Source organism: Polypterus senegalus, chromosome 1 (genome assembly GCF_016835505.1).
Source record: "Polypterus senegalus isolate Bchr_013 chromosome 1, ASM1683550v1, whole genome shotgun sequence".
Lineage (NCBI taxonomy): Eukaryota > Metazoa > Chordata > Cladistia > Polypteriformes > Polypteridae > Polypterus > Polypterus senegalus.
The window spans coordinates 263,174,228-263,202,184 of NC_053154.1; the positions used below are offsets into that span (position 1 = coordinate 263,174,228).

The 27,957-nt window shown below is 39.2% G+C and overlaps 1 protein-coding gene and 1 long non-coding RNA gene across 21 annotated transcripts in view; one reads left to right on the top strand and one right to left on the bottom strand.

Moving 5' to 3' along the window:
- The window catches only part of LOC120541506, a 56,840-nt gene extending 33,435 nt beyond the window's left edge, over positions 1–23,405 (bottom strand). The window contains exons 1-3 of one of the 3 annotated variants that reach the window (XR_005636018.1): positions 23,317–23,405; positions 21,992–22,038; positions 6,547–6,579 (exon numbers count right to left, since the gene is read on the bottom strand). This is a non-coding gene — a long non-coding RNA (uncharacterized LOC120541506). Of the gene's footprint in view, positions 1–6,546; positions 6,580–21,991; positions 22,039–23,316 lie in introns of those variants that run through there. The other 2 variants (XR_005636016.1, XR_005636014.1) reach the window with 2 other exon arrangements.
- kcnma1a (potassium large conductance calcium-activated channel, subfamily M, alpha member 1a) overlaps positions 22,641–27,957 on the top strand; it is a 679,240-nt gene continuing 673,923 nt past the window's right edge. For 11 of the 18 annotated variants that reach the window (XM_039773084.1, XM_039773126.1, XM_039773146.1 and 8 more), the window contains exon 1: positions 24,015–24,305. In XM_039773084.1, coding sequence (XP_039629018.1) covers positions 24,015–24,305 — 291 coding nt within the window. Of the gene's footprint in view, positions 24,306–27,957 lie in introns of all 18 variants that reach the window. The other 7 variants (XM_039773065.1, XM_039773162.1, XM_039773191.1 and 4 more) reach the window with 1 other exon arrangement.

Here is a 27,957-nt window from a genome sequence, read left to right on the forward strand (position 1 = left end):
TAGTGACTGAAAACAAAAGCGTGAATTAATTTCTCAGCATCTTTCAATGATATAAGAGGTCTAACTTTACTATGTTTCTTAAGTGAAAAAATGCTGTCCTAGTGGTCTGATGAATATGCGATTTAAAATTCAGATTACAGTCAACAGTTACCCCTAAATTTTTACTCCGTCTTGACTTTTAATCCTAATGCATCAAGTTTATTTCTGATAACCTCATTGAATCCATTATTGCCAACCACTAAAATTTCAGTTTTCTCTTTATTTAGCTTGAGAAAATTACTATTCATCCATTCAGAATAAGTAAGACATTGTGTTAGTGAATCGAGAGAGTCGGAGTCATCAGGTGCTATTGATAAGTACAGCTGTGTGTCATCAGCATAGCTGTGGTAGCTCACGTTGTGCCCTGAGATAATCTGACCTAACGGAAGCATGTAGATTGAGAAAGCAGCGGACCCAGGATAGAGCCTTGTGGAACACCATATAGGATATCATGTGTCTTTGAGTTGTAATTACCACAACTAACAAAGAATTTTCTCCCTGCCAGGTAGGATTCAAACCAATTTAAGACACTGCCAGAGAGGCCCACCCATTGACTAAGGCGATTTCTAAGAATATTGTGATCAATGGTGTCAAATGCAGCACTCAGATCTAAGAGGATGAGAACAGATAAATGGCCTCTGTCTGCATTTACCCGCAAGTCATTTACTACTTTAACGAGTGCAGTTTCTGTGCTGTGATTTGTTCTAAAACCTGACTGAAATTTATCAAGAATAGCATGTTTATTGAGGTGGTCATTTAACTGCATAATGACTGCCTTCTCTAGAATTTTACTTAAGAAGGGCAGGTTAGAGATGGGTCTAAAATTTTCAAAGCAGAGGGGTCAAGATTATTTTTCTTGAGTAGGGGTTTAACTACAGCAGTCTTAAGACAGTCTGGGAAGACCCCCGTATCTAATGATGAATTTACTATGTCAAGAATATTATCAATTAGCACGCCTGATACTTCTTTTAAAAAACTTTAAGGACGCAGGTGGAGGGTTTCAGTTGAGAGATTATTCTATGTAAATCAGGTAAATCTATCCTGGTGAAAGAATTTAATTTGTTTATAACGGAGTACTGGGGCTTAGGAGGATCTGCAGTGTTGGGGAGATGTACTATGTTATTTCTAATATCATTAATTTTTTGATTGAAAAATACAGCAATAGCCTCACAGGTTTCACTGGAAGTATTTTGGAGGCATTCCTTTGTGTTACCTGGGTTTAGCAGACGATCAATTGTAGAAAATAAGACTCTGGGATTACTAGCATTGTTATTTATAATCTTAGAGAAATAGCAGCATCTCAAGACGGACTGTGTTATTGTATTCTGTTATTTTAACCTTCAATATTCATATGGATAGTTAGTTTAGTTTTCCTCCATTTACGCTCAGCTCTACAACATGTTCTTTTTAAATCAGACACTCTTTGGGTCTTCCATGGTATAACAATGCTAGAAGATTTTTAACTGTCTTTTCAGGTGCAACTATGTCAACAGCAGCTCTCACTTTAGAATTAAATTTTTCCACCTTACTATTTACATTATCCTCGCTATTATAGTTGGCACTATAAACGGACTGATTGCTTAGAATGTTTGTAAGTTTTAAAGCTGCTGATGAGTCAAAGAAGCATTTTTTAACAATATGCTTCTCATGGGTGTTTTTATCATTATTTCTATATTAAATAAGAGAAAATGGTCTGATAGACCAATATCAATGATCTGCTTCACATCAACTTTTAGTCCTTTGGTAATTACTAACGTATGACCTGCTTTATGTGTAGGCTGATTAACGAGCTGTCTCAAATCAAAAGAGTCCAGGAGGTTCATGAATTCCTTTACTTTTAGGTCACACTGATTATCGATATGAAAGTTAAAGTCGCCGACTATTAAGAGTGTGTCATAGTTCGTAATTAAAATTGACATTAAGTCTGAGAATTCCTCAAAGAAAGACACGTTAATTTAGGAGGTCTATGCACGGATAATACTAGAACTTGAGAATCTCCCTGAATAACAATGGCGAGATACTCAAAGGACTTGAATTTACCAAAACTAACATCTTTACACTTTAACCGGCAGGAGTAGATGTTTGCCAAGCCGCCCCCCTTTTTTCCCTGGTGATCCACACGAGTAAAACTGTAATCCGGAGGCGCAGATTCGATTAAGATAAGACAAAACAGAGAAATGCTTCAAAAGTCATTTGGGAGACATCATATCTTTGTTCAGTCCTTCTGTACTAAAGATAAAAACATTGAGAAAAGCCATCCATCCATATATAGTATCATACATGCATCAGCTCACCTTGTCCAGTTCAGAATCATGATAGCGTGAGGCTCTCCTGGCAGCATCAGGCACAAGGCAGGAGCCTACTGTGCATGTCGCAGCAGTCAATTGCAGGGTTCACTCACTCACACAGCCATACTTGCTCACTTACACAGACACACAGAAAATGTAATCCCCATACAGATAATAACCATGTTAGGGTTCAAGTACAGCACACTAGGCCATCTGGGGGAAAGGTGTCAAAACTTTTGCAAAGCTGCCTACATGGAGTACAGGATTATTCATTAGGGACTAAACAACTGGATCAGTGGGGATTTGGGACAATTTTGAGCGAGTCTCCATTAAGGGAGGAGAAGAAAGGTACAAAGTGACATAAATAATTATTAAAAAATTATGAGAGAATATTGAAAGTCTTTATTCCTTTGTTTAATTTTTTGATTCATAAATGCTCCTAATAATGAAAATCATGTCCGATGTTTTGCATCTTTAATAATACCCCATATTAAAATAACTAGAAGAGCATAAAAAACGTAAAAAAGAAAAATGATTAAATATTCTGATTCATTGAGTTGATGAGGGCTATACAGAGAGGCGGGCATGACTTTGGTTGAAATCCATCACTGGAAAGCACAATGGGGTACTAGTTGTGGGAACATTATTACATGTAGAAATATGGCAAAATTGACAAGAAAGTAACAGGAACTTTGGGTAATGTGTAAAGAGTGATACTCGGTAAAGCTGCTGTAAGCATACATGAGAAGCATTTGTGGGGGGATATCAGTGGACAAGTGTCAGTCAATTCTACAACGAAAATTAATTACAGTTAAGTAAAAGGAAAAACAATGTTTGTTTTGAGTAATGGATTTTGAACAAGAATAAAAAATAATATGGTATAATGTTTTAAAGTTCGCTTCATTCAATTCAGGATTGTGGGGATTGGGCACAAAGTATGAACCACGCCATGAAAAAGGGTGCAATTCCATATTGAGGGTCAGTTTAGAGTTAAGAACCTTTAACCTACGACTTTGGGATGAGGAAGGAAAACTCATACAGACACACAGGAAACATGCAAATGCCATACAGACATAACCTATGCACCTTTGTGTTGCCTAAAAAGAATGTTGGAGGTTCATCTAATGTGAAGTTCAGACCTTCCTGCCTTTCTCATCCAAGGAGAGGCTGTGGGCCATTTATGGCTCTGCCATTGACACTTCATCCCCCCCCCCTTCTGTAATTATGCTTATTTCTTGTTTAAGTGGAGCTGGTACATTGTAAGCTGGACAACAAATTTCATCTTTATGCACAAGTTACTTTTATTCATCAAACTATGTATACATACATAGATGAAGCAGTTAGATGTTGTCAGATCTTAGAGTTACAAAGTAAAGAATGGCTACTAAATGATGCATTTATATCCAAAAGGTTAATCCCACAGTCTGGAGAATTTTGTGACCGTGACATGTGGCCATAGCCTGATTAATTTGGTGTGTACATTTTGTTAGATTTGTATATTGTTATATTTAAATAGTGTATATGAAAAAAGCTACAAGGAATTACGCCATACTATGAATACTGGATTCATATGAAGTGAACAGCTGGATGGTGGACAGATAGCAGGTGAGGTGTAGGCAGGACTGCAGCAATTGGAAATTAACATTGAAGCATCTTGCACAACCATTATAGCAGTTTATTGCCATTATTTCTCAGAAGGGGGCAAGCATCATATGTGACACTTTTGTTTGAACATTTAATCACAATCACAGCCTTTCCTACTACAATTATTCATACCACACCACCTTCTAAGGGTAGTCTCATTATTATATAACCACTTTGAACTGACATCCTGGCTCACTACCAGCAAAGCAAATGATTAAACTTAAAGCTGATTGGGCAGGACACGTGCAAAAAAAGAATATATCTTGGCAGAGGAAATATGAAACATCACCTCATTGGTAGGGAATAACCAGGGGAAGCAATGACATTTCCAGACAATTAGTAGATGACAGAGGCACCAGGATAGGTGCTAATCAATTAGGAACAGCCTGTCTGATCTGAATCCATGTAGGACTTTTACATTACCGGTAGATCTCTGCATTATTCCTGATTTGCTTAAGCCAAACATGATGTTCAAGAAAAAGGTGACAAAAGGTTGGGGGTTGTTATCTTACTTTGTCTTTTGCTCCATTGTGTAGATTTTTCTTTTTTGATCAAAAAATTTTTAAATGCTGATAATTATGACAACGCGTGTCATGAGTGACATCATCAGGTGTGTTACGACTGACATCAACAAGAGTTATCAAGAGTTATGTCAGTGGATGTGCGCTGCAGTTAGACTTTTATCTTTCATGCATGTGAGTTAAAACAGATACTGAGCTGTAACCTGATTACCATTTGGTGTTGAGTTGGGTCATACAGGTGGTTTATGGGAATCCCTTGCAGATGTCTATTTTTGAAGTTCAACATTTGTGTCTTAAAGGTTTCTCCCACCTCTTAGGGTCTTTTGAGGACATGGATCCTTTTTGAGACCTCTGAAGTAGAAGTGACTGTAAGAGCTGTGCTTAAAAAGTGGAGGAGACTGAGTATTTAATTAGAAAGGTACTAAAAACCACTTTAGTCACAAAATGCTAAGCCGCACTAAATGATTTATAGCTGTCTCAAAAGAAAATGGTGCTAAAGATTCATTAGCAGACAAATGCCACCAAACACTAAATGCTTTCTGTGGCCTTTTTAATATATGCCTTCTAGACCTTTTTAACAACGTTTGTTCATACACTGTTGTAGGCACAAAAAGAGGCTCTCTTGGTGGTAAATTAAAAAAATAAGCCGTTTATGAAATGCTAATAGGAGGATCTCCAGATATGATAGACATATATTGACAGTTCAAGAAAATGGCACCTGCCACTGAAAAAACTTGAATGAGTAAAAGTTTAAATATGAATGACTTTATGGTGTCCTCAAAAAAGGTCCTCACAAACCACTTGATAACTCAGCTACTAATATTGTTGACCAATGGAGAGGAGCATTTTAAGAAACTCCTAAACTCCTTGCAGGCCTGCCCTCCATGAAGTAAGCAATATCTGAAACATCTGGGAGATTCAATCTGTATCTGTGATGTGGATCACTGGGGAGGTTGAAAAAAGCTACATGGAGGGTGGAGGCAAGGTGGGAAAAGTCAAAGGTACTGGACACTGCTGGAATTTTCTTTTCAGTGTTACATGGAAAGTTTGGCTAATGCCATATAGACTAGATTTGAAAAAAATGGAAGGATATACCTCATTTTGAAAAAAGGCAAGTAAAAAGTGTGTTCCACTCACCATGTTATAACACATTTCAACTTGAGTTGCGAAAATTGTGCTAAAATAATGGAATTAGAGATTAGGATGAAGGGCTTTTATTGGAGAGCAGCTATTCAGTTCTCTGTCCTTATATTGATATCTGAAGCTTCAGATGAATTTGTCAATCAGACGTATCCATTTAAGTGGACCTGTAAAGTGCTCATGAATACTGACTTCAGGGTGTGGGGTTGCAGCAGGATTATAGGCTTTAATTTTAGTAGACATTCGCAGATTAGTCCTTGCTTTGTGTGAATTATGTCAAGGCATTTATGAAAGCTCCTCCAAGACCATATTGGGAATTGCAAAAAATAAATAAATAAATAAGAGAGGGTGTAGAGGTGTTGGACAGAATAAAAAAATGTTGCTTGTTAAAAGTACTTGAATCAATTTTTTTATTAAAGTAATTATCTAGAGCAGGGGCTCAGCGAAACTGGAGCTTTTTCTAGCTCTCATCTGGCACAAGGCAGTTAACAAGACCTGGGGCCTCATGCATAACGCCATGCGTAGAATTTGCACTGATTTTGACTTTGGAGCAATTTTTAAGAATTTCATCTTAAAAATGATATCGTCATCATATGTAAACATGCGCTTTATAAAGTGGAGCAGGTTGTGCGATATTATAACTGTAGTGAAAGTTTACAGTGGGGTAATTGTTCTTATAAGTACAAACAGTTCTACAAGGACCAATTGATTGAGTGCGTTTATAGTTTTTGGGATGAAACTGTTTCTGAACCGTGAGGTCCGTACAGGCAAGGCTTTGAAACGTTTAGCTGTGGCCAAGGCAGCGTTTGCTTGATGCTGTATCCCGATAATTCTCTTTCCGATCAGCTGCTGCTGTGATTCCCCACTCAGATAGAAATACTCCGAGTGGTGCAGTGAGAGTAATATGGAAAAAGATGATCCGCTGTGGCAACCTTTAACGGGAGCAGCTGAAAAAGAAAAAAAGAAGAAAAAGGAGGTGCAGTGACAGTAACAACGCTAAAGCAGTTATGGTATTTGGAATACTATGGCTATTCCCTGGACCATTATATTCTTACAGGTTAATTACAATCAGATGCATTACACTAATAAACAGTACGCAGTTAGTTTCAGTATATTTATAAAACCGCGTCAGGAATGTTGATCTAAGAAAGCAAGTATAACCACACAGGAACAGTAGCACTGCTTTGACGCTGGGTGCCACCAGTCTGCAAAACCGAGCGGAGAACTTGCCTACGACAGGGTATGAGATACCGTGGTAATGTGCATGGCTATATGCCAAGTTTAGGTTTTATACATCGCAATTTGAACGTGGAAACGTTCTTACGCAACATTTCTGTGCGTACGTACCGTTTATACATGAGGCCCCTGGACTGGATGAACAAACACACACACCCAGGCCAAGTTAGCAACACCAAAAAACCTAATTTGCATGTCTTTTGGACCGTGAGAGGAAATTAGAGCACCCATAGAAAGCCCACATGGACATGGAGAGAACATGCAATTGACATCTTATTAGAAGTGCCAGTAATATGTAATAACATATACTGTAAAAGGAACTACCCATAATTAATACTTTGAATTATTTAATTGTATTTTAGCAAAAAAAAAAAAAACTACACTTACAGAATGAGTTGCAAACAGTAATTATAACAAGTTGTCAAGGTGAAGAAGCTTTGGTTTCCCATTAACATATCAGGAATTAAACTGGTTCAATAAATGTTGGATGGAAAATAGTGATCTAAATATTGTATTCAGTTTCTGCATCATTTTAGAAGCAACTCCTGATTTCACAGAATATATTGAGTCATAGAAAACAGTAGTAAATAAAATAAATAAAGGAGCTCACCAAGGTCACAGACTACATCAGCACTGCAAGTAAGCACAGTCCTAAGAACATGTACAGGTATATTAGGATTCCAGTTAAAATAAATTAAAGGCTTTCAATAATCGTCCAGGTTTTGCCAATGTATTGTGGAATTGTGAAGGTCATTGAAGGGTGGAGAAGTGGTCATTCAAGGTGGCCTAATTGATGCTTTGGGCGGCCGTGTCACTGCCAGCACTTTACACTGAAGTCTAATCGCTAAAGGCACTTGAGAGGTCTGCTGTAAAGTAAGAATGAAAGTAGCCACAAGAGACCCTCATCACTGATGTTTTTTTTTTCTGCTTTGTCACATTTCTTCATTAAACCATCTAGATGAACTCCTGGGCTGCATACTGTTGATTTTCTTTGCTTTTCAAGTATGACTTTGGGGAAAATGGCTGACCTGGCACTAAATGCAACAAAATATGTAATCACGGATAATGAATCATTTTAAATTGGCTAAAATCATAGTAACCAAATAAATCAAAATTTAAAAAATGCTGTTGTCAAGGGAATAACTTTTAAGTTACTTTAAGCGAAGGTTATAAAGCATGGAAGTCAGTAAAAGTAAGGAATATTTGCTAATAGCCAGAGTTTATAAGCCCATTATGGACAGGTTATCATATTAATGCATGTACACAAAAAGAGTGTGGGTTTGGAATGGCTTTTCTTAATAGTCCGGATGTGGATTTAAAGTAAAAGGTAGCTCTTGAGTATGAAATGGTGAGTTTGAGCTTGATATCTTGTATCTGGGGGCCAAGATTGAAGATAAGGGGATGGATTGGAGGATACAGAAATGACTGACCGGGAGCCACCTGGGCTTCAGCTGATTTGTGCCTTGTCAATGTCGGATCCTTGAATGCACAAACTCCTTTTATTAGATAAGCATCCTCTTTCTCATCTTCGCCTAAATTATAAAATTTCTTTCTTTCACTGTTGTAAATTTTTTATCTTTTTTATCGTTAGTGTTAAATTAGGGAGTCTACCAAGTACACAGATGATCCAGGTAGTTTCCCAGTTCAATTACATTTAATTTATTCTTGTATAGCACTCTTCACTGAGTGCAGACTTGGAGCACTGTGACTGTGAGTATATTTCTAAATTATAATTACATATGTTACAGATTGAATACTGTATACACTTAAAAAACAGTCTAGTCTGAACACACTGTAAAACAAAGCAATGTCATACTGATTGACATGAGAGGATATGAATATTATGTGTCTATTCACTTTATCATTATGATATGGCAAGTTGACAGAAGAGAATTAGTAAACAAAAATTCCTCTCAGTGGCATCCCTAGGAATCTGGTTTCAGTTATAAAAGTCAAAGTTAGTTCTCAAGTCCTAGGCCAACTGACTGCTCGCTCTCTCCTGAACATTCTACGGTATATGGCTGTGCTGAGTGCAGTCTAATAAGAAGGAAAAATCATTGAATTGATTAATTCCAACAATTAATGATTATGTTAATTAATACTGCATATAATACTGAATGGTATGGCGTATCACAGTTTCTTTGTTTAAAGCAGAGTTTCCTAAACCTTTTTTATGACATACTGACCAAGCATTGAATACTGAATCTACACTTTTCCAGCAAATCTGCAGCTTGTTGGATATTTTTAAAACCACACATAACCATCATTACTGATTATTTTGATTTTAATGTTTGTCAATACCAAATAATAAAATAGGAGTACTTAACTACCCTATGTTTTGATAGCCTAACAATGTATTGTTCATTTAGTATGTAAAATATCCCTTAAAGAGCTATGTGTTTTAAGGGGTAAAAGTGAGGAAATGTGTAAATATTTAACACAGTATGTTCAAATGTTAAAGGCGATTGTGTAAGTTGCTATAATAGTCCAGAGACATCAGGAAGCAGTCTTCTGTGCCCAGAAACAATTTCATTTGGCAGCTCAGCATCAATAATATAAGAAAGGAGAGGGTGAGATACTGTATTTTTAACAACTCGAAAAGATAAAGGACAGTGTCCAGAGTAGCAGAGATGCTATAGTTGCTTCTATATAACTGATATCCTGTATATGTTAAGAAAAAAAACAAATGGGATGTTTTTTTTTTTTGCCTCTTATAGTCAGTTCAAACCATATTATGCTTATAATCTGAGTCTGGAAACCATGTATTCCAACTTGGGAGAGATCTCTCAGAGTCACCAGAGAGCAGGGCAGATTCACTGAAGGTGCCTAATGGCCATGTAATTATGGGGCCCATGGAGGGGCCAGAATGATTCAAAAGAAAGGTTAGCTTACTCTGGAGGCCATCAAGATCGGGAATTGCTTGTCACTGGCCAACAGTTGTACACTATAACAAAAACTGAATGTAGCACCCAAATTGTTGATTCAGTACGAAGTGCTGGAGTGGTATTTTCAAAAGATCCATTTGGGAAATGAGACCTACCCACTAATTTCAGTCTTTTGATACCTGTTTGCACTGTGGGATGTATGGACATTATACTGTTTAGAGGGCAAGATAATGCAATGCAATGGTCTTTAGGTGAAGTCCTGAAGGCCCAATATGGCTGCAGGTTTTTATTACAACCAGTGTTACCTTCAGTTAGTTATTTTACATTTAACTGATATCATTGTTTAATTAACATGTTGTTTTCCCTAATTCTGTACCCAGAAATTGACATTAGTTTGAAATTTACCTTTACAAGAAGTTTAGAAATATTGACACTTTTTTCATGCCTTTAAATTCATAACTCTATTGTGTCTTTTTTATTCCTAATTCACCTTTTTCCTGTGAAGATTGCTCCCTTAATTGCATTGTAATAATGCCAATTAATGACAAACAAAGGAGACCCAAGAGAGAATGATACTGAACACTGAATGGCTACAGCAGCTTCATTGTCATTCCCACTAATGTGCTCTTTAAATAAATAGTGATTTAAATAACGAGAACAGCTGGAAAAACACAATGAAGATGATGATGATAATGAAGAAAATCTTAAACAATATAAAAAGGCGATACATTATCCCCAGGTAACATACATAAATTAAAAAAAACAGTTTTGTGCTTTGGGGATTGACTTTAAAACACAAGAACTAAGAAATAGCAGCTTGGTTAATTAAAGGTACAAGTCTAATTAAAAGGCAGAAGTTGGTTTATGAGCCTGATGTGGATATGAAATTTCATTAGCACCTTTGCTGAAGAAGGGAGTATTGTGCTGCTTGATGATCATTCCAGGAGGGTAGCCAAAGTTAAAAAGAGTTGCCAAGAGTGAAGTGGTGAATTCCAGTTTCTGACTGAGTATTAAAGGCACTACAGTAAAGAAGTTTGATCTGAGGATGTAACAAGCACTGTGTTGGTTGCCATGGCTAATGCAGTACCAGAAACATTGCCTGGCTTCATCTGGTAGGAGTACTTGTCTCTGTTGTAAGTTTGAAGAGTGACCTTTCTGCTTTCATTTAAGCTTATTAAAAGTATGAAGTGGCTACTGAAATAACCTTAGTATCTAATGGGACATTTTTCTTCCTAGTATAGAACATTAGAACATTCAAGACGAGAACAGGCCATTCAGCCCAACAAAGCTTGCCAGTCCTATCCACTTATTTCTTCCAAGAAAACATCAAGTCGAGTTTTGAAAGTCCCCAAAGTCTTACTGTCTACCACACTACTTGGTAGCTTATTCCAAATGTCTATCGTTCTTTGTGTAAAGAAAAACTTCCTAATGTTTGTGCAAAATTTACCCTTAACAAGTTTCCAACTGTGTCCCCGTGTTCTTGATGAACTCATTTTAAAATACAAGTCTCAATCCACTGTACTAATTCCCTTCATAATTTTAAACACTTCAATCGTGTCACCTCTTAATCTTCTTTTGCTTAAACTGTAAAGGTTCCGCTCTTTTAATCTTTCCTCATAATTCAATCCCTGTAGCTCTGGAATCAGCCTAGTCGCTCTTCTCTGGACCTTTTCTAATGCTGCTATGTCCTTTTTGTAGCCTGGAGACCAAAACTGCACACAGTACTCAAGATGAGGCCTCACCAGTGCATTATAAATGTTGAGCATAACCTCCTGTGACTTGTACTCCACACATCATGCTATGTAACCTAACATTGTGTTAGCCTTCTTAATGGCTTCTGAACACTGTCTGGAAGTCGATAGCTTAGAGTCCACTATGACTCGTAAATCCTTCTCATAAGGTGTACTCTTGATTTTCCGACCGCCCATTGTGTATTCAAACCTAATATTTTTACTTCCTATGTGTAATACTTTACATTTACTGACATTAAATTTCATCTGCCACAAATCTGCCCAAGCCTGTATGCTATCCAAGTCCTTCTGTAATGATATAATGGATTCCAAATTATCTGCTAATCCACCTATCTTGGTATCATCTGTAAACTTAACCAGCTTGTTACTTATATTCCTATCTAAATCATTTATAAATATTAAAAATAGCAGCAGCCCCAGCACTGACCCCTATGGAACAGCACTCTTAACATCGGCCAGTTCTGATGAGGTTCCTCGCACCATCACCCTCTGCTTCCTGTGTCTGAGCCAATTCTGCACCCATCTAAAAACATCACCCTCAACTCCCACTTCTTTTAACTTGATGCCCAACCTCTCATGTGGCACCTTATCAAATGCTTTCTGAAAGTCCAGATAAATAATATAAGTACGTATAATATAGTATAAGTAGTCCTTAATTTTTGAATACCTCCCATTACATTCACATAGATAAGCAAAGAGAACACAGGGTGAGCCAGAATTGGGATTCCACTGCCTTCCTCCTAAACATGAGACTACAGGCAAATGAACGCAACAAAGAACAAATTGCTGGCAGAGTTCCCATCTCTGACTTCCTGAGGGTCACAGTGCAAGTCACTTAACCTGGTGTTTGTAGAAATATGCCTCAGTGAATGTTGCTCACTTTGGAATGGCCCTGTTGAGTCTGAGTGACTGAATGTGAAATCCTGTGCCACTGCCTAGTAGAGCACTAGATGCCCAAGACATCTGGACCATCGCTCAAATGCATTTTATTTTTGTATGCCACAAACATTGAAAAGCCTACACAAGGAATTAAACTTGCATATTTCTATGAAAATGGATGGCATACTGGTTAGATCTGCCACTACATAGCTCTAGGAACATAGATTCACTTCCCAGCCCAGTCTCTGTATAAAATGTGTGTGACTTTTTGCAGGTGCTCAGTTTCTTCCACATCCCAGAGATGTGCATATTAAGTCATTTAAGAACTAAACTAGCCCTGTTTGAGTGAGCGTGTGCTCTGATGGATGGGCACCCTCTCCAAAGTTCCTTCCTTCTTTGTGCTTCTGAGCTGGTTTCTTGCTCTTTATGATCCTGTATTGGAGTATTGGTCATAGAAAATAAAATAATATTCTGTAGAGATAGATAGATAGATAGATAGATAGATAGATAGATAGATAGATAGATAGATAGATAGATAGATAGATAGATAGATAGATAGATACTTTATTAATCCCAAGGGGAAATTCACATAATCCAGCAGCAGTATACTGATACAAAGAAACAATATTAAATTAAATAGTAATAAAAATGAAAAAAAAAAAATAAAAAAGCAGACAATAACTGAGTAATGTTAGCATTTACTCCCCTGGCTGGAATTGAAGAGTCGCATAGTGTGGGGGAGGAACGATCTCCTCAGTCTGACAGTGGAGCAGGACAGTGACAAAAGTCTGTCACTGAAGCTGCTCCTCTGCCTGGAGATGACACTGTTCAGTGGATGCAGTGGATTCTTCATGATTGACAGGCGTTTGCTTAATGCCCGTCGTTCTGCCACAGATGTTAAACTGTCCAACTTTACTCCTACAATAGAGCCTGCCTTCTTAACAAGTTTGTTCAGACGTGAGGCGTCTTTCATCTTTATGCTGCCTCCTTGTCTCTAAGGAGCAGAGGTGGGATGGTGTTGAAGGCGCTAGAGAAGTCCAAAAACATAATTCTTACAGCTCCACTGCCTCTGTCCAGGTAGGAGAGGGATCGGTGTAGCATATAGATGATGGCATCCTCCACTCCCACCTTCTCCTGGTATGCGAACTGCAGAGGGTCGAGGGCGTGGCGGACCTGTGGCCTCAGGTGGTGAAGCAGCAGCCGCTCCAAGGTCTTCATCAGATGTGACGTCAGAGCAACAGGCTGGAAGTCATTCAGCTCACTAGGACGTGATACCTTTGGGACAGGGGTGATACAAGATGTTTTCCAAAGCCTTGGGACTCTCCCCTGTTCCAGGCTCAGGTTGAAGATGCGCAGTAGAGGACTCCCCAGTTCCAACGCACAGGCCTTCAGCAATCGTGGCGATATACCATCTGGACCTGCTGCTTTGCTGGCACGAAGTCTTTTCAGCTCTCTGCTCACCTGGGCTGCTGTAATTGTGGGTGGGGATGTCTCACCTATGCTGGTATCAGCAGAAGGATGATTGGAGGATGCAGTACTCCGAGGTGAGAGTGGGTTAGGGTAATCAAACCTATTAAAGAAGTTGTTCATTGGGTTTGCTCTCTCCACGTCTGTCTCGATTGCGGCACCCCGCTTCGAGCTGCAGCCAGTGATCATCTTCATCCCATCCCACACTTCCTTCATGATGTTGTTCTGCAACTTCTGCTCCAGCTTTCTCCTGTACTGCTCTTTCACCACCCTGAGCTGGACTCGGAGTTCCTTCTGCACGTGCTTGAGCTCATGCTGATCACCACCTTTAAAAGCTCTTTTCTTCTGGTTCAAAAGGCCCTTGATGTCACTTGTAACCCATGGCTTGTTGTTAACATAGCAGTGTACTGTTCTTACTAGAACTACAATGTCAATACAGAAGTTGATGCAATCAGCTGTGCAGTCAACAGCCTCTTCAATGTTCTCACTATGAGACCCCAGCAGTATATCCCAGTCTGTAGCTCCAAAGCAGTCTCTCAGAGCCTGCTCTGCCTAAGGGGACCACTTCCTGAATGAGCGTGTAGTTGTAGGTAGCGCCTTCACTCTTGGTTTGTAGTGGGGCTGAAGCAGAACCAGGTTATGATCTGCTTTCCCAAGCACAGGCAGCGGGGTGGCGCTGTATGCATCTTTAACGTTTGCATACAGTAGGTCGATAGTCCTATTTCCCCGAGTGTTACAATCCACATACTGGGAGAAGGCAGGTAATGTTTTGTCCAGCGTTACATGGTTAAAGTCTCCAGAGATTAGCACAAGTGCCTCAGGGTGCTGCGTTTGTAACTTAGCAACTGCGGAATGGATGATGTCACTCGCCATCTCCGCGTTTGCTTGAGGGGGGATGTAAACAATAACAGCAATCACCTGTCCAAACTCTCTGGGCAAGTAATAGGGATGCAGACTTACAGCCAACAGTTCGATGTCCCTGCAGCAATTGGAGATTTTAACGTTTACATGTCCTGAGTTGCACCACTTTGTATTGACATAGAGAGCGAGTCCTCCTCTTTTCTTCTTCCCGCAGGTACTTGCGTCTCTGTCCGCTCTAACTGTGCTAAACCTGGGTAACTCCACGTTAGCATCTGGGATGGCAGTTGTTATCCACGTTTCACTAAAACACAGCAAGCTGCATTCTCTGTAGGTTCTGACATTTTTCACCAGCACAGCCAGTTCGTCGATCTTATTTGGTAGTGAGTATAAGTGAAGCAAGGGATATACAGAGTAACTGGGCATGTTTTCATGCATTTTGCAACATGGTTAGGTGTGAAAATGTAAGGTTATGAACTTCACCATTGCCATATGTTACATTTGTAAATCTGTGCAATGCTCTGGGCCTGTAGAGTGAAGCTCACTATATAAAAATAAATTGATCTGCATTTAATTGATAGTTATGTTGATTAAAGTGCACTGTACAAAAGAGTATACAAGTAGAATGATGATATTATAAAGGTCTTTCCTCCTTGGATAAATTAACTTTTTCTATTATTTTATTTTCAAAAAACAGAATATTTAGATACCATACTCCTGAATTGCAATTAATAATAATAATAATTAATATTAATAATAATTAAGAGATACAACAGCTTACTTCTACTTACTAGAAAAATAGAAATACCAAGGAAAAAAATAAAAAAAACAAGATTCAAACCACACCCAAAGTTTTCTGAATATTTTAAATTCTAAATTTTCTCTCAGCTATGATAAACAAGCTGCATGCACATCTATTAAATATATAACTAAAAATCCCATACTTGAGGCATCCTTAATTATCTGTTTTGTTATGTAGGTGTCAATCTTTGTGTTAAGATTGGTGTCCCTTCCAGGACAATTGCTGCCTTACATATTTTGTTTGTGAGTTATGTGTCATTTCCTTACAATTCATTTCTAGGAGAAAAGCTGATTATCAAAAAAGAAAATAATATATAATGCAAAGTTGACTCACTCGTTAACAAAATCGCTATTTCCCATTTAGTTAAAAAGCTGAAATTTGGGTGAATTGAACATCTAAGGTATTAGGTATCCACTAGCAAAAAACATTTTGATATATTAATATGTTGGGTTAACCCCCCCCACAATAGAAAGTTAAATAACCCAATATCTCAAAAACACTTTAACAGATTTGATTGAAATTTGGTGATATTATAGAAAATAAGAAAACTAGCCAACCCTAATTTGCTAATTTGCCATCTTTTTCTTTTTTTTTTTTGCTCAAGTTAGACAAGTGTAGCTGCTGGTTGAACACTGCCAGCACAACAGCACTGCATACCAATAGTGTGGATGGGCGAGTGAATAAGGGAGCTGTTGTGAAAAGAGGAAACAGACAAGATGATATGAGGTATAACCTCTGAGACAGAAGAAGGAAGGTTTACAGAAGCAAAAGGAAAATGTGGTTACACACTCGAGGTGGGCACCTGGAGTCTAGCTGCTAGGAAGGGAAAGAAAAATACTGGCAGAGTTAGACTCCTTGTCCCCAAGACAATAAGCTACGATCGACTGCAGTAGTGCAGCACAGAAGAGAGAGGGGAACACTGTACATGGTGCTGGCCAAACCATTAGGAAAAACAGACAAGTCCTATGTGCACGTGTAACACCAAGGGTGATCCAGCAGATCTAAACTGCATATGTGGACACCATCCATCACCAATCGCTACAAAAATTGAGACGGCTGTAAAATTGTGTTTCATGCTATAAACTTACTGCTGAGCAGCACAGACCTGAGCATTAGCCTGACTCAAACTGTGGTGGGATGTTGGACTGAAAATCTCCTGACACATATTATTCTCCTCAAAACACCGAAAAATCTGTTCATTGGTATTTTGAAGATAGGTTCCATTAAACGTAGATTCACATTCAATTGCTTTTTTACATGTAATCTCATTCTCAAAACCACTTAATCTAATTCCTTGCCTCCTGGTTCAAGGAGGTGTGTGGGGGGTGCATTTCAGTATGTCATGTATGCATTTTAGCATATAATATAAGCATTTCATAAATGTAATTCATTGCATGAGACATCTAAATGTACAGCCTGTAAACATTGTTTTTTAGAATATAACCATATTTTGTGGTTATGGCAATGGCAAACAAAATTAAGCTTAAACAACGCTTAAATGAATGATGTAAATAAATGAAAATCATTAACATATAATAATAACAATAATAATAATAGTCCATCCACCCATCCATTTCAAAACCATGGTTGAGCATTGCTGCAGGAAAGGTGGAACCTATCATAGCATGTGTAAGGTTTAAAGCAGGAGGATATTCTAAATAATAAAAATCCCATTGTTACTACTGATGACCAGTTTCAGTTTAAATGAATACATTTTTAGTAAAATTGTATTCTGTATTGATCAAAAGCCATAGTCATTTACTAAGAAAATCAAGAATTACTCTATGACAAGAATGTAGCATGTTCAAGACTAAACAGCACCTGTAAAAGTACAATAATATTACATTAGTTTAAAAAACTACCAATATTGTATACAAAAATGTGCTTAGCTACATAGTATCCATCCATTATCCAGCCCGCTATATTCCAACTATAGGGTCCGCATGAGCCAATCTCAGCTAACACAGGGCACACGCATGCACACACACTAGTGACAATTTAGGATTGCCAATGCACCTAACCTGTGGGATGAAACACACGCAGACACGGGGAGAACATTTAAACCCCACGCAGGGAGGACCCGGGAAGCGAACCCAGGTCTCCTAATTGTGAGGCAGCCCCGCTGCCCCCATGCCGCCAGCTACATCGTACTTCTGATATATTCGATGAACCAACAGCACTGTAATAGTGCCCACTGCCTTTGGAAACTTCCAGGGCGAAAATGGGCAATACAGCTCGTAAAAAGTGTCTATCGTTCTTTGTGTAAAGAAAAACTTCCTAATGTTTGTGCAAAATTTACCCTTAACAAGTTTTCAACGATGTCCATGTGTTCTTGATGAACTCATTTTAAAATCACAGTCTCGATCCACTGTACTAATAACCTTCATAATTTTAAAGACTTCAATCATGTCACCTCTTAATCTTCTTTTGCTTAAACTGTAAAGGCTCAGCTCTTTTAATCTTTCCTCATAATTCAATCCCTGTAGACCTGGAATCAGCCTAGTCGCTCTTCTCTGGACCTTTTCAAGTGCTGCTATGTCCTTTTTGTAGCCTGGAGACCAAAACTGCACACAGTACTCAAGATGAAGCCTCACCAGTGCATTATAAAGGTTGAGCATAACCTCCTTGGACTTGTACTCCACAGATCGTGCTATATAACCTAACATTCTGTTTGCCTTCTTAATGGCTTCTGAACACTGTCTGGAAGTTGATAGCTTAGAGTCCACTGCAACTCCTAAATCCTTCTCATGAGGTGTACTCTTGATTTTCCAACTGCCCATTATGTATTCAAGCCTAACATTTTTACTTCCTATGTGTAATACTTTACATTTAGTGACATTAAATTTCATCTGCCACAAATCTGCCCAAGCCTGTATGCTATCCAAGTCCTTTTACAATGATATAATGGATTCCAAATTATCTGCTAATCCACCTATCTTGGTATCATCTGTAAACTTAACCAGCTTGTTACTTATATTCCTATCTAAATCATTTCTAAATATTAAAAATAGCAGTGGCCCTAGCACTGACCCCTGTGGAACACCACTCTTAACATTGGCCAGTTCTGATGAGGTTCCTTGCACCATCACCCTCTGCTTTCTGTGTCTGAGCCAATTCTGCACCCATCTAAAAACATCACCCACAAATCCAACTTCTTTTAACCTGATGCCCAACCTCTCATGTGGCACCTTATCAAATGCTTTCTGAAAGTCCAGATAAATAATATCATATGCTCCACTCTGATCGAATCCTTTTGTTGCCTCCTCATAGAATTCCAGCACCTGATAGAAGATTTTGCATGTACTTAATCTGTAACACAAATCATGAAACAAAACAACAAGAGCCAGTGCGTAGTAACATAATAAAATAATTAGAGCTTTGTGAAAAGCTGAACAACATTCTAGTTTTTCTGACAGGGGTTTGGTAATTTAGTGTGTCAACCTTTCAAGAATTTTATAAAAGACAAATTGAGAACACAGTCATGGTTTTGATAAACAGTCAGTCAGTCATTATCCAACCCGCTATATCCTAACACAGGGTCACGGTGGTCTGCAGTAGCCAATCCCAGCCAACACAGGGCGCAAGGCAGGAACAAATCCCCGGGCAGGGTACCACCCCACCGCAGGACACACACATACACACTAGGGACAATTTAGAATCACCAATGCACCTGACCTGCATGTCTTTGTACTGTGGGAGGAAACCGGAGCATCCGGAGGAAACCCACGCAGAGACCATTTAAACCCCACGCAGGGAGGACCCGGGAGGCGAACCCAGGTCTCCTAATTGTGAGGCAGCCTCGCTGCCCAAGGCGCAACCATGCCGCCAGCTACATCGTACTTCTAATATATTCGATGAACCAACAACACTGTAATAGTGCCCACTGCCTTTCTTAAGCTCCAGGGCGAAACCGGGCAATACAGCTCGTAAGAAATACTGTAAAATCGAAAAACAGAGTCATGCTTTTTTTATACACGGTTGAGGCTTTCATTGATAAATTAGAGCGAACGCTCTTATAACCTTTGCCGTCCACTAGGCGTCGCAAGAATAAAGTACGTGTTGACCTTAAAGCAGAGATGAAAGGAAACCCATTATTATCTTGACATGAGGCTTCCTTCCATCTGTGGATTTGACTCCCATTTACAATAATTGAGAATATGACTTAGGCGATCTGAAGCGCCTGTTTGCATCCGTTAATGTAATTTCAGATGGTGAACGAACTAGGATCAATTAAAATACTCACGCCTCATAAAAGAAATTAGTAATGGTTTAAGACATATTTTAGGTACAGTACTTATCTTTTAAGCAGTTGCCTTTCTGTTTCGTAATGTAGAGTACAAACACTACATTCACAAGAGTTTTAAGCATTGTGTACACATTTCTTACGGTGTGTAAAAAAAAACCTCATTCAGCAGTCTATCTATCTCTTACTGCAGATGTCCAGAATAAATAAATAATGGTAAACGGTGTCCAGTGTTTCATAAAAGCTTTAAAAATATGTGAGTTAATATTCTAATGGTGTAAGTGCACGCACCCTCATTCAAATTCGCCATTTAGGGTGATGTTACAGATTGCATACTGGGTTTTGGATTTTAACGTGTCCGCCTTGTCTATTTTAACTTGACCATCTTTAATAACGGGTCGCACATCCCGTGTGGAAATAAGAAGTCGAATCTAAAGAGCAGTGGCAATGAATGGTTGCTACAGTTCGTGCTCAGCAACAGGCGTGTGCAGCTGGCACCTTCAACGTCGCAATAAATCAGAGGGCTTACTCACCCTATGCGGTACTGCCTATAACTGGACTTGGAAACATGCGGCAAATCAAACCTAGTCAGCCGCTGGCATTGCTCTAATCTATATAAATAAAACAAGAGTGCGAGGTTACAATACAATAGCGGTTTTGTGGTAATATCTGATTTCCGATATTTTATTTGGATAATCCAAGCAACTCAAAATGTCGACTTTATTGTTTCTGCATAATATTGTTTAATACACTTTCTAAATCGGCTTATTTCAGATCAGGGTCGCGGGGAGCAGGAATCTATACTTGCAACATCCATTGCAAGACGAGAACAAACGCGGGGCTGAACACCAGACATACTTAGTGCCAGACTTGCACTCGGTTTATCATGGCCGACCCAGTTAATCTATAAGGTGTTTGTTTATTTTGCGTATAAAGAGAAGTGGAATACTTGGGAAAATTCCATATAGATAAAGGACGCAATTCGATTCCTTGACCTACGTGCTCACGGCACCTTCATGCCGCCCCCCTATTTATCCTAAATAGGATTAAAGTCACCTACTCAAGGGCAAGCTTGCGTTACATTGTCATTCTCTTTTAATTTATACCATGCATGCTTTATTCTAAAAAAAAACACACAAATACGAGAGGCTTGGATAATATATTGAATCCCAGTTGATTTTTCGTACACAAATACCCCTATATTTTTAAAGAAAATGTCTCTACTGTACATTTACACTTCCCTTAGTCGACACCAATTGGATTTAATACGATTACTGACAACATATCCTTCGTAAATACAGACAGCAGTCGGGCGTTGTGATTAAGGCTTTGTGCTTCAGATCCGTGAGATTGTGGGTTCAAATCCCGCTACTGACGCGGTGTGAACTGTCCAATTGGATACACGGAATAATGAAGCCAATCACATCCCAGACGTTGTAAGTTAGTCAGAAAAGTAAATAATAGTAATAACGCACGTTTGCTAGAGTTTGACCCATCGTAAAGTGTCATCTCTCGCGTATGGATATGTGGTTGGATGAACCTTTGCCCGAATTGTATTGCGGCTAATGAAAGGCATGGGGTTTATTAAAACTATACCTAACATTTTTCAACAGGTAGTAGCATATGCGGTTTGTGATTTTTAAACCATGTTTGCGGTTTTTTAAAATCCATTTTGTGAAAATCAAACAGTGCATTTGTCTTCAAACACTACTGTACATCTACCCCTCCACCCCGTCTACACTCCAGGAAACCATCTACTTGATGTCTCGCTTGCCAACATTTTGTGACAAGAAAAACAAACTATGAATCATGGCAAGAACAAACCCTAGACGCGATACCAGTTTATAAGAAGAGTTCACTTGGTGGCAGCCGACAAAAATTCAGATGTCACTCCATCCAGAATGACGCTAGGGCTGAAGTGGTGCCCCCTAGTTGTCGGTTATACTAATTAACTTCTTTATTGAGCGTGGTTCAACCATTTACAGACATGGAAAAGCTGCACACGGCAGAAAACTAAGTTTACAGTGTGATTATTTGTAAAGTGTACAGAGATTGGGGAAATTCTTATTTGCATGACTTAATCAATATGTAACAGGTCTCCTCTTTTGTCGCCATGATTCGAGATGAGCTAGTTCTACCCACTAAACCTGTCTTCTTTAGATAGATAGATAGATAGATAGATAGATAGATAGATAGATACTTTATTAATCCCAATGGGAAATTCACATAATACCTTACCTCGAAACTGCTGTCCTACAGCGCCATCACTAGACTCTGTGAAGAATCTGTGGAGTTAATGGAGTTTAGTTTTTTCAATCAGAATACATTCGCTAGAGCTATCAGTCATCATGCAAAACTCAAACGCACGTACAAACAGGTCAGATACGACTTATACAGTATACACACCTGCTTACATCGTATACGCATACGCGCGCGCGTCAAATATTAGCAGCAAAATTAAACATATGATTAAAGATAGACACATGTATAGCATTTAACTTCAAATAACACTGGATTTTGTATTGATTGCACTATGAAATGAATGAACAGAATCTATTTATATATGAATTGATCTACCTACGATGATTTTTTTTTCTTTTAGCGTTTGCTTGTGTGTTGGCCAGGAGGCCGAACTTATAGTTTATCGATTTACTATACCGTTCTTTATCCGTTAACGCGTCACTGGTAGCTGAAACAATACAGAAAGAAAGTATAGAACAAGCCCTGGACTGGACACAACTCACTGGCTCACGCGCTAACAAGTTGACTGACACTTGTTCACTTTCTTATGAATTGCTTAATTGATACTTTTTTCATCTCTTCTAACGAATAACAAAACTGTGAATACGAAAAATAATTATGACAGGTAATTGTTTATTCAGCATGCTTTTATTTTAGATTGTAGTTTTGGGAAACTACGACAGTCGATATGTTCCCGAGTTCGTCTTACGCTGATAAAAATACAATGTGAGGATTCCGCCGTCTATCATTCAAGCCAATTCGTTGCAGTTTACTGTTGGGGGCTGCCGGAGCCTTCCTCGGTAGCATCGCATCGTCTCCGTCTTGCTTCTTTTACTTACTGTCAAAAACGCAAAGGCTGTTCAAAGTTAAAAACCACCAAAAGCCTTTCATTTTGAGCGCACAGGATGCGCTGACCTCTGCCTCTACATTTGCATACAATCGTCGGAATTGCCTGAAGAAGAAAAAAAAAAGATTCTCGGCTTATTGGAATATCCAACCAAACGCTACTGTCGCTTTAAAACGCGGGCAGCCAGGCACTTATCGCTCTGTATTCCAGTCACAGCTATCTGCTGTAAGGTGGGACGGAGAACACTGACTTGGAACACAAATCGTGTTAAATTATCAGCGCTGCGATGGCCAAGCAGCAGAAGGGCTGTGCGAGCTGCGCATCCTGCCCGCGGTGCGTCACTTTATGAATAAGATTGTGTGTTGACGCGGCTCGCCGAGCGCGACTGTGCACTGGGAGCGACAATATCCCGTTGGAATAAACATCACCAGTATTTGTCCATCTTTATTATTTCGGTCTGACTCCGCCTTCCTACCTGTAAATCTCCTCGCTATCTTCTGAGCGGATCTGACAGCAGCTATCAGCTGGGCTCACTGGAGGCCGAAGGGAGTGAATGGGAACAACGACAGTAACCGAAGAGCGCTGATCATTGTTCGAGAGGAAAGAAAACACTGCTATTAGACCACAGCTTGGGCGCAAGCAGATGGAGAAAAACTAGAACGGAAGAGATCCCAGCGTTGCTGCAAATCCTCAAAGCTATTTAAAGGGGGTGGTATTTGTCACAGGGGTAAAAAATCGATCAGCGTTAAGGCGATTGGCTCCCCAGATAAAAGAAACTGAGGTCGCAGTCAGTGAGCTGTTGGAAGGTGTTTGCAGCGCACAGCAGTGTCGGCACCCTCGATGAAGAGGTCTCTGTCATGGAAATACCCTTGAATCGTGGCAAAATGTCTGATATTAGGTAAACGGAGAAATATATAGAAAACAAACAGAGAACATGCTACCGTGAGTTCAACACGTTTCGCCGAAGGAGACAGGAGAAGCGGTCTGTCTTTGGAGGTTTCTGTCGCCTATGCGTCACCGGTTTGGCAAGGGGGGGAGATCGACCTACAGAACAAAAATTGGGCAAAAAAGGAAGAAAGCCCAGAAAAGAAAGGAAGATTTCTTCCCCACTCCAAGCAATATGGCTGATGAGTGGGTTCGGGGGCGCTGGCAGCAGCCTTCCAGAGCCTCTGGATGCTAGCTTTGGCAGATGGCAACATTTTTGAAGGCATCGTAAGCTTTAGAACGAGTGCTATTAATAATAATATAAACCAGGACTCGTCCTCCGTCTACATGTCCAAGATGGATGCAGTGGTCATCCCTTATACTCCAGACGTGCCCTGCGATAGCAATGGTCAGCGTATGTGGTGGGCTTTTCTGGCTTCGTCCATGGTTACTTTCTTCGGGGGTCTGTTTATCATCCTTCTCTGGAGGACCCTTAAGTACCTGTGGACTGTGTGCTGCCACTGCAACATCAAAAACAAGGTAATTCTTCCACCGTACCATATTTTATTTCTCAACGCCAAATTAAAAAACGTATTTATGAAACACGCACTAAGATGCCGAGCCTTTTGTGGATGATTGAGGTTTTGGTCTCTTGCGTGCTTTGGCTGTATGAACTCGCTGGCTGGAAGACACATGTCTGTCGGGAGCATCTGACACATGATTACCGATTTTGCATCTTGACATTCCCAAGATGATCTAGATAGTAGACTCATCTTGTTTTTGATGTAAATCGCGTCGAAGCGACATTTTTCTGGTAACTGAAGAGATGGGATGTGAATGTAATATAGGGAGAATATAGAAATATATCACCGCCCCCACGAAAAAGTGTGCTTTCTGCCCTTATTACTTAATTACTTTGATTAAATGTGGAGCTCCCTGTACGAGGTTGTAGAGAGAGTCAAAGCAGATTAATGAGATTCTTCAGGATTTCAAAGGCAATGGGAATCTACACGCTTCTCGGCATAGTCAAGCATAAGAGATACATTGTGCGCCCAGGTTCCCTGTTTAGCTTTACACAGGGGTTGTAAGTCCCAAAATAACTTGTGTGCAGCATGCCCAAGCTGTCTGAAGCGCCCCTTCGCTTTTTTTATGAATATAAAGGCAACATCTGTGTGATGCGCACTCAAGCCGCTTTAACTCTGGTTGCTAGGCTGCTTCTGACGTCTCAGGGCTCGTCTCATTTGGCTGATTAAATATTCACTTTTAGGTTAGCTTCTTTTACAGGTTTTAAAATCGGGGGAAAAAGTTTATTTGCCACAGGAGAAATGTGTTTTAATGAGTTGTCAAATTATGTAATCGATGGGGAAGAAATTCCAATTATGAGTTATCTATTTTACAATGCCTTGTAAATTGGTTAGTCTTTTAAGAGTGCTTATTATTAATATCGTTATTGTAACCAGATTCATTCACCTAACGGGAGTTACAAAAAGGCCAGTATGCATATAACATAGTATCAGAGTGGTTAGTAAACTAGATGTACTATTTTGTCTTTTATTAACTCTATCAGAAACATTATGTACATTCTTTCAAAGCCTGAAAACTGAAAGACTCTGTTGCCCCCATCCCCAAATGGATAACAAGCATTTAAAAGTTTTCAACTGAAGAGTTGTTTGTTCTCACTTTGAAGGTTATGACTTTTGCTCAGCTACTGTAATCATAGTTGTCACATAAGGTGGTACTGTTTGTCTGATAAAAACAAAAAAAACAAAAACAGGATGGCTACAAGTGTCAGTTAATGCTTTTGACATCGTGGATGTGCCTTACGATCAATGGTGTAGTATTTTTGCATTGAGATCTCAGATTTGCAAATGTCAGCTTAAGGTGGATGTTCCTCAATTGGTGGTACTCATCCTGCCAACAACCGTTTTCTGCACATGCCCAATCCACAGCACAGCACAGCACGCTCATCCTCACACCTACACCCAGGGAGATGCCAATTAAGCTAACAGCATGTCTTGGGGCCATAGGAGGAAATTGGAGTCCCCCGAGTAAACCCAAGTAAATATAAGGAGAAAATGCAAACAAGCAACCCAGGATGAAGTGCCAACTTGCCACAGGGCACACTTATGTACACTCGCCATACTCAGTGACTGGAGCCTAGTTTGAAATCACCAACACAAGTTGACTTTGGGCTGTAAAAAGAAACCAAAGTCATCTCGGAAAACCCTACTTAAACCAAGGGAGGACATGCAACTGCTACATAAAAATCACCACAGCTCCGTAATCTGACCTGTTGTGCCAACAGTAAATATCAGCCATCCATTTTCTGAAGCCACTTTATTTAAAGACTTTTCCCCAGCAGCACTAGCTGAATGACCAGAAGCAGTACTCAACATGACAGCCAGTCAGTCCATCATCAATGTTTAATGATTGCGAAATTTGTAAAGCAGCTATATAGAGCAATTGAGATCATTTTACTTTAGTAAAGTGCAATCCATTGTAGTCAACTGTTTTTGAATACCTTTGCAAGTTTTTATTTAAGCTTTTCTGATTTTTGTAAGTAAGCCTAGCATTGATTGAACTGTTGCCCAAGTTTGAAATTTTACCATCATCTTGAGTTCTAGGAAAAGTGTTTGCCTTTTTTATTTTGTAAATAAAATTATGTAATCCAAGACTATTAAAATTTCCTGTATCAGCTCCCAATTTAATATAATGTTGTAAGCGTAAGAATTCAGTTATAAGATGGACGAATTGGTGATGGTTTAAGGAAGGCTTTTGTAAATTTGAAATATACAAGTTATATGTTCACCTGGAAATGAATTTCTAAAAGAAAGAAATTCAAAACTGCAATAAATGCTCAATGTAATTTGAAAAAGAGCCAGAAAAGTTTACTGTGAAGCAGACAGATGCTTAAATATACTGCAGCACAAGTAGTGGTGCTTCGAGAATCCTTAGGTGTCCACCATCACCATGCAGTGATTGACTGCTTTGGTTCTGACTTGCTGAGGTAATTTTCTGAAGGTGGCAGTACTTATCTGTATATCATAGAAAAGTGCAAGCTTTTTTTTTTTTTTTACCAAGTTGAATTTGTATGATTGGCTGAATTGTTCATTGAATATTTCAACGGTATTTCAAAATGGGTCAGAACAAACCATTTAGTGAGCCTAACCTACAACTAGTTAAGTCTGCTCAACAGTCTTGTTTGTCTCTTGTTTGTGTAGAAGGCATCACGTAATGGCCAGCACATCCCTCTTCAGTAAGAAGCAGCTCTGTTTTGTACATGGCATTCACTCCTTAACTTGTACACGGGATAGTATCAGGTTAAGGGTTATTATGTTGGGATGTTGAAAACTGTAACTATAATCTTTTTATATATGACCAGGACCTTAGTGTCCATGAAAGTACAATTGCTTGCAATATACATTAGAACACTCTAGACGAGAACAGGCCATTCAGCCCAACAAAGCTCGCCAGTCCTATCCACTTAGTTCTTCCAAAAAAACGTCAAGTCGAGTTTTGAAAGTCCCCAAAGTCTTACTGTCTACCACACTACTTGGTAGCTTATTCCAAGTGTCTATCGTTCTTTGTGTAAAGAAAAACTTCCTAATGTTTGTGCAAAATTTACCCTTAACAAGTTTTCAACGATGTCCATGTGTTCTTGATGAACTCATTTTAAAATAACATTCTCGATCCACTGTATTAATTCCCTTCATAATTTTAAAGACTTCAATCGTGTCACCTCTTAATCTTCTTTTGCTTAAACTGTATAGACTCAGCTCTTTTAATCTTTCCTCATAATTCAATCCCTGTAGCTTTGGAATCAGCCTAGTCGCTCTTCTCTGCACCTTTTCTAGCGCTGCTATGTCCTTTTTGTAGCCTGGAGACCAAAACTGCACACAGTACTCAAGATGAGGCCTCACCAGTGCATTATAAAAGTTGAGCATAACCTCCTTGGACTTGTACTCCACAGATCGTGCTATATAACCTAACATTCTGTTTGCCTTCTTAATGGCTTCTGAACACTGTCTGGAAGTCGATAGTTTAGAGTCCACTGCAACTCCTAAATCCTTCTCATGAGGTGTACTTTTGATTTTCCAACCGCCCATTATGTATGCTGCCCAAGTCCTTTTACAATGATATAATGGATTCCAAATTATCTGCTAATCCACCTATCTTGGTATCATCTGTAAAC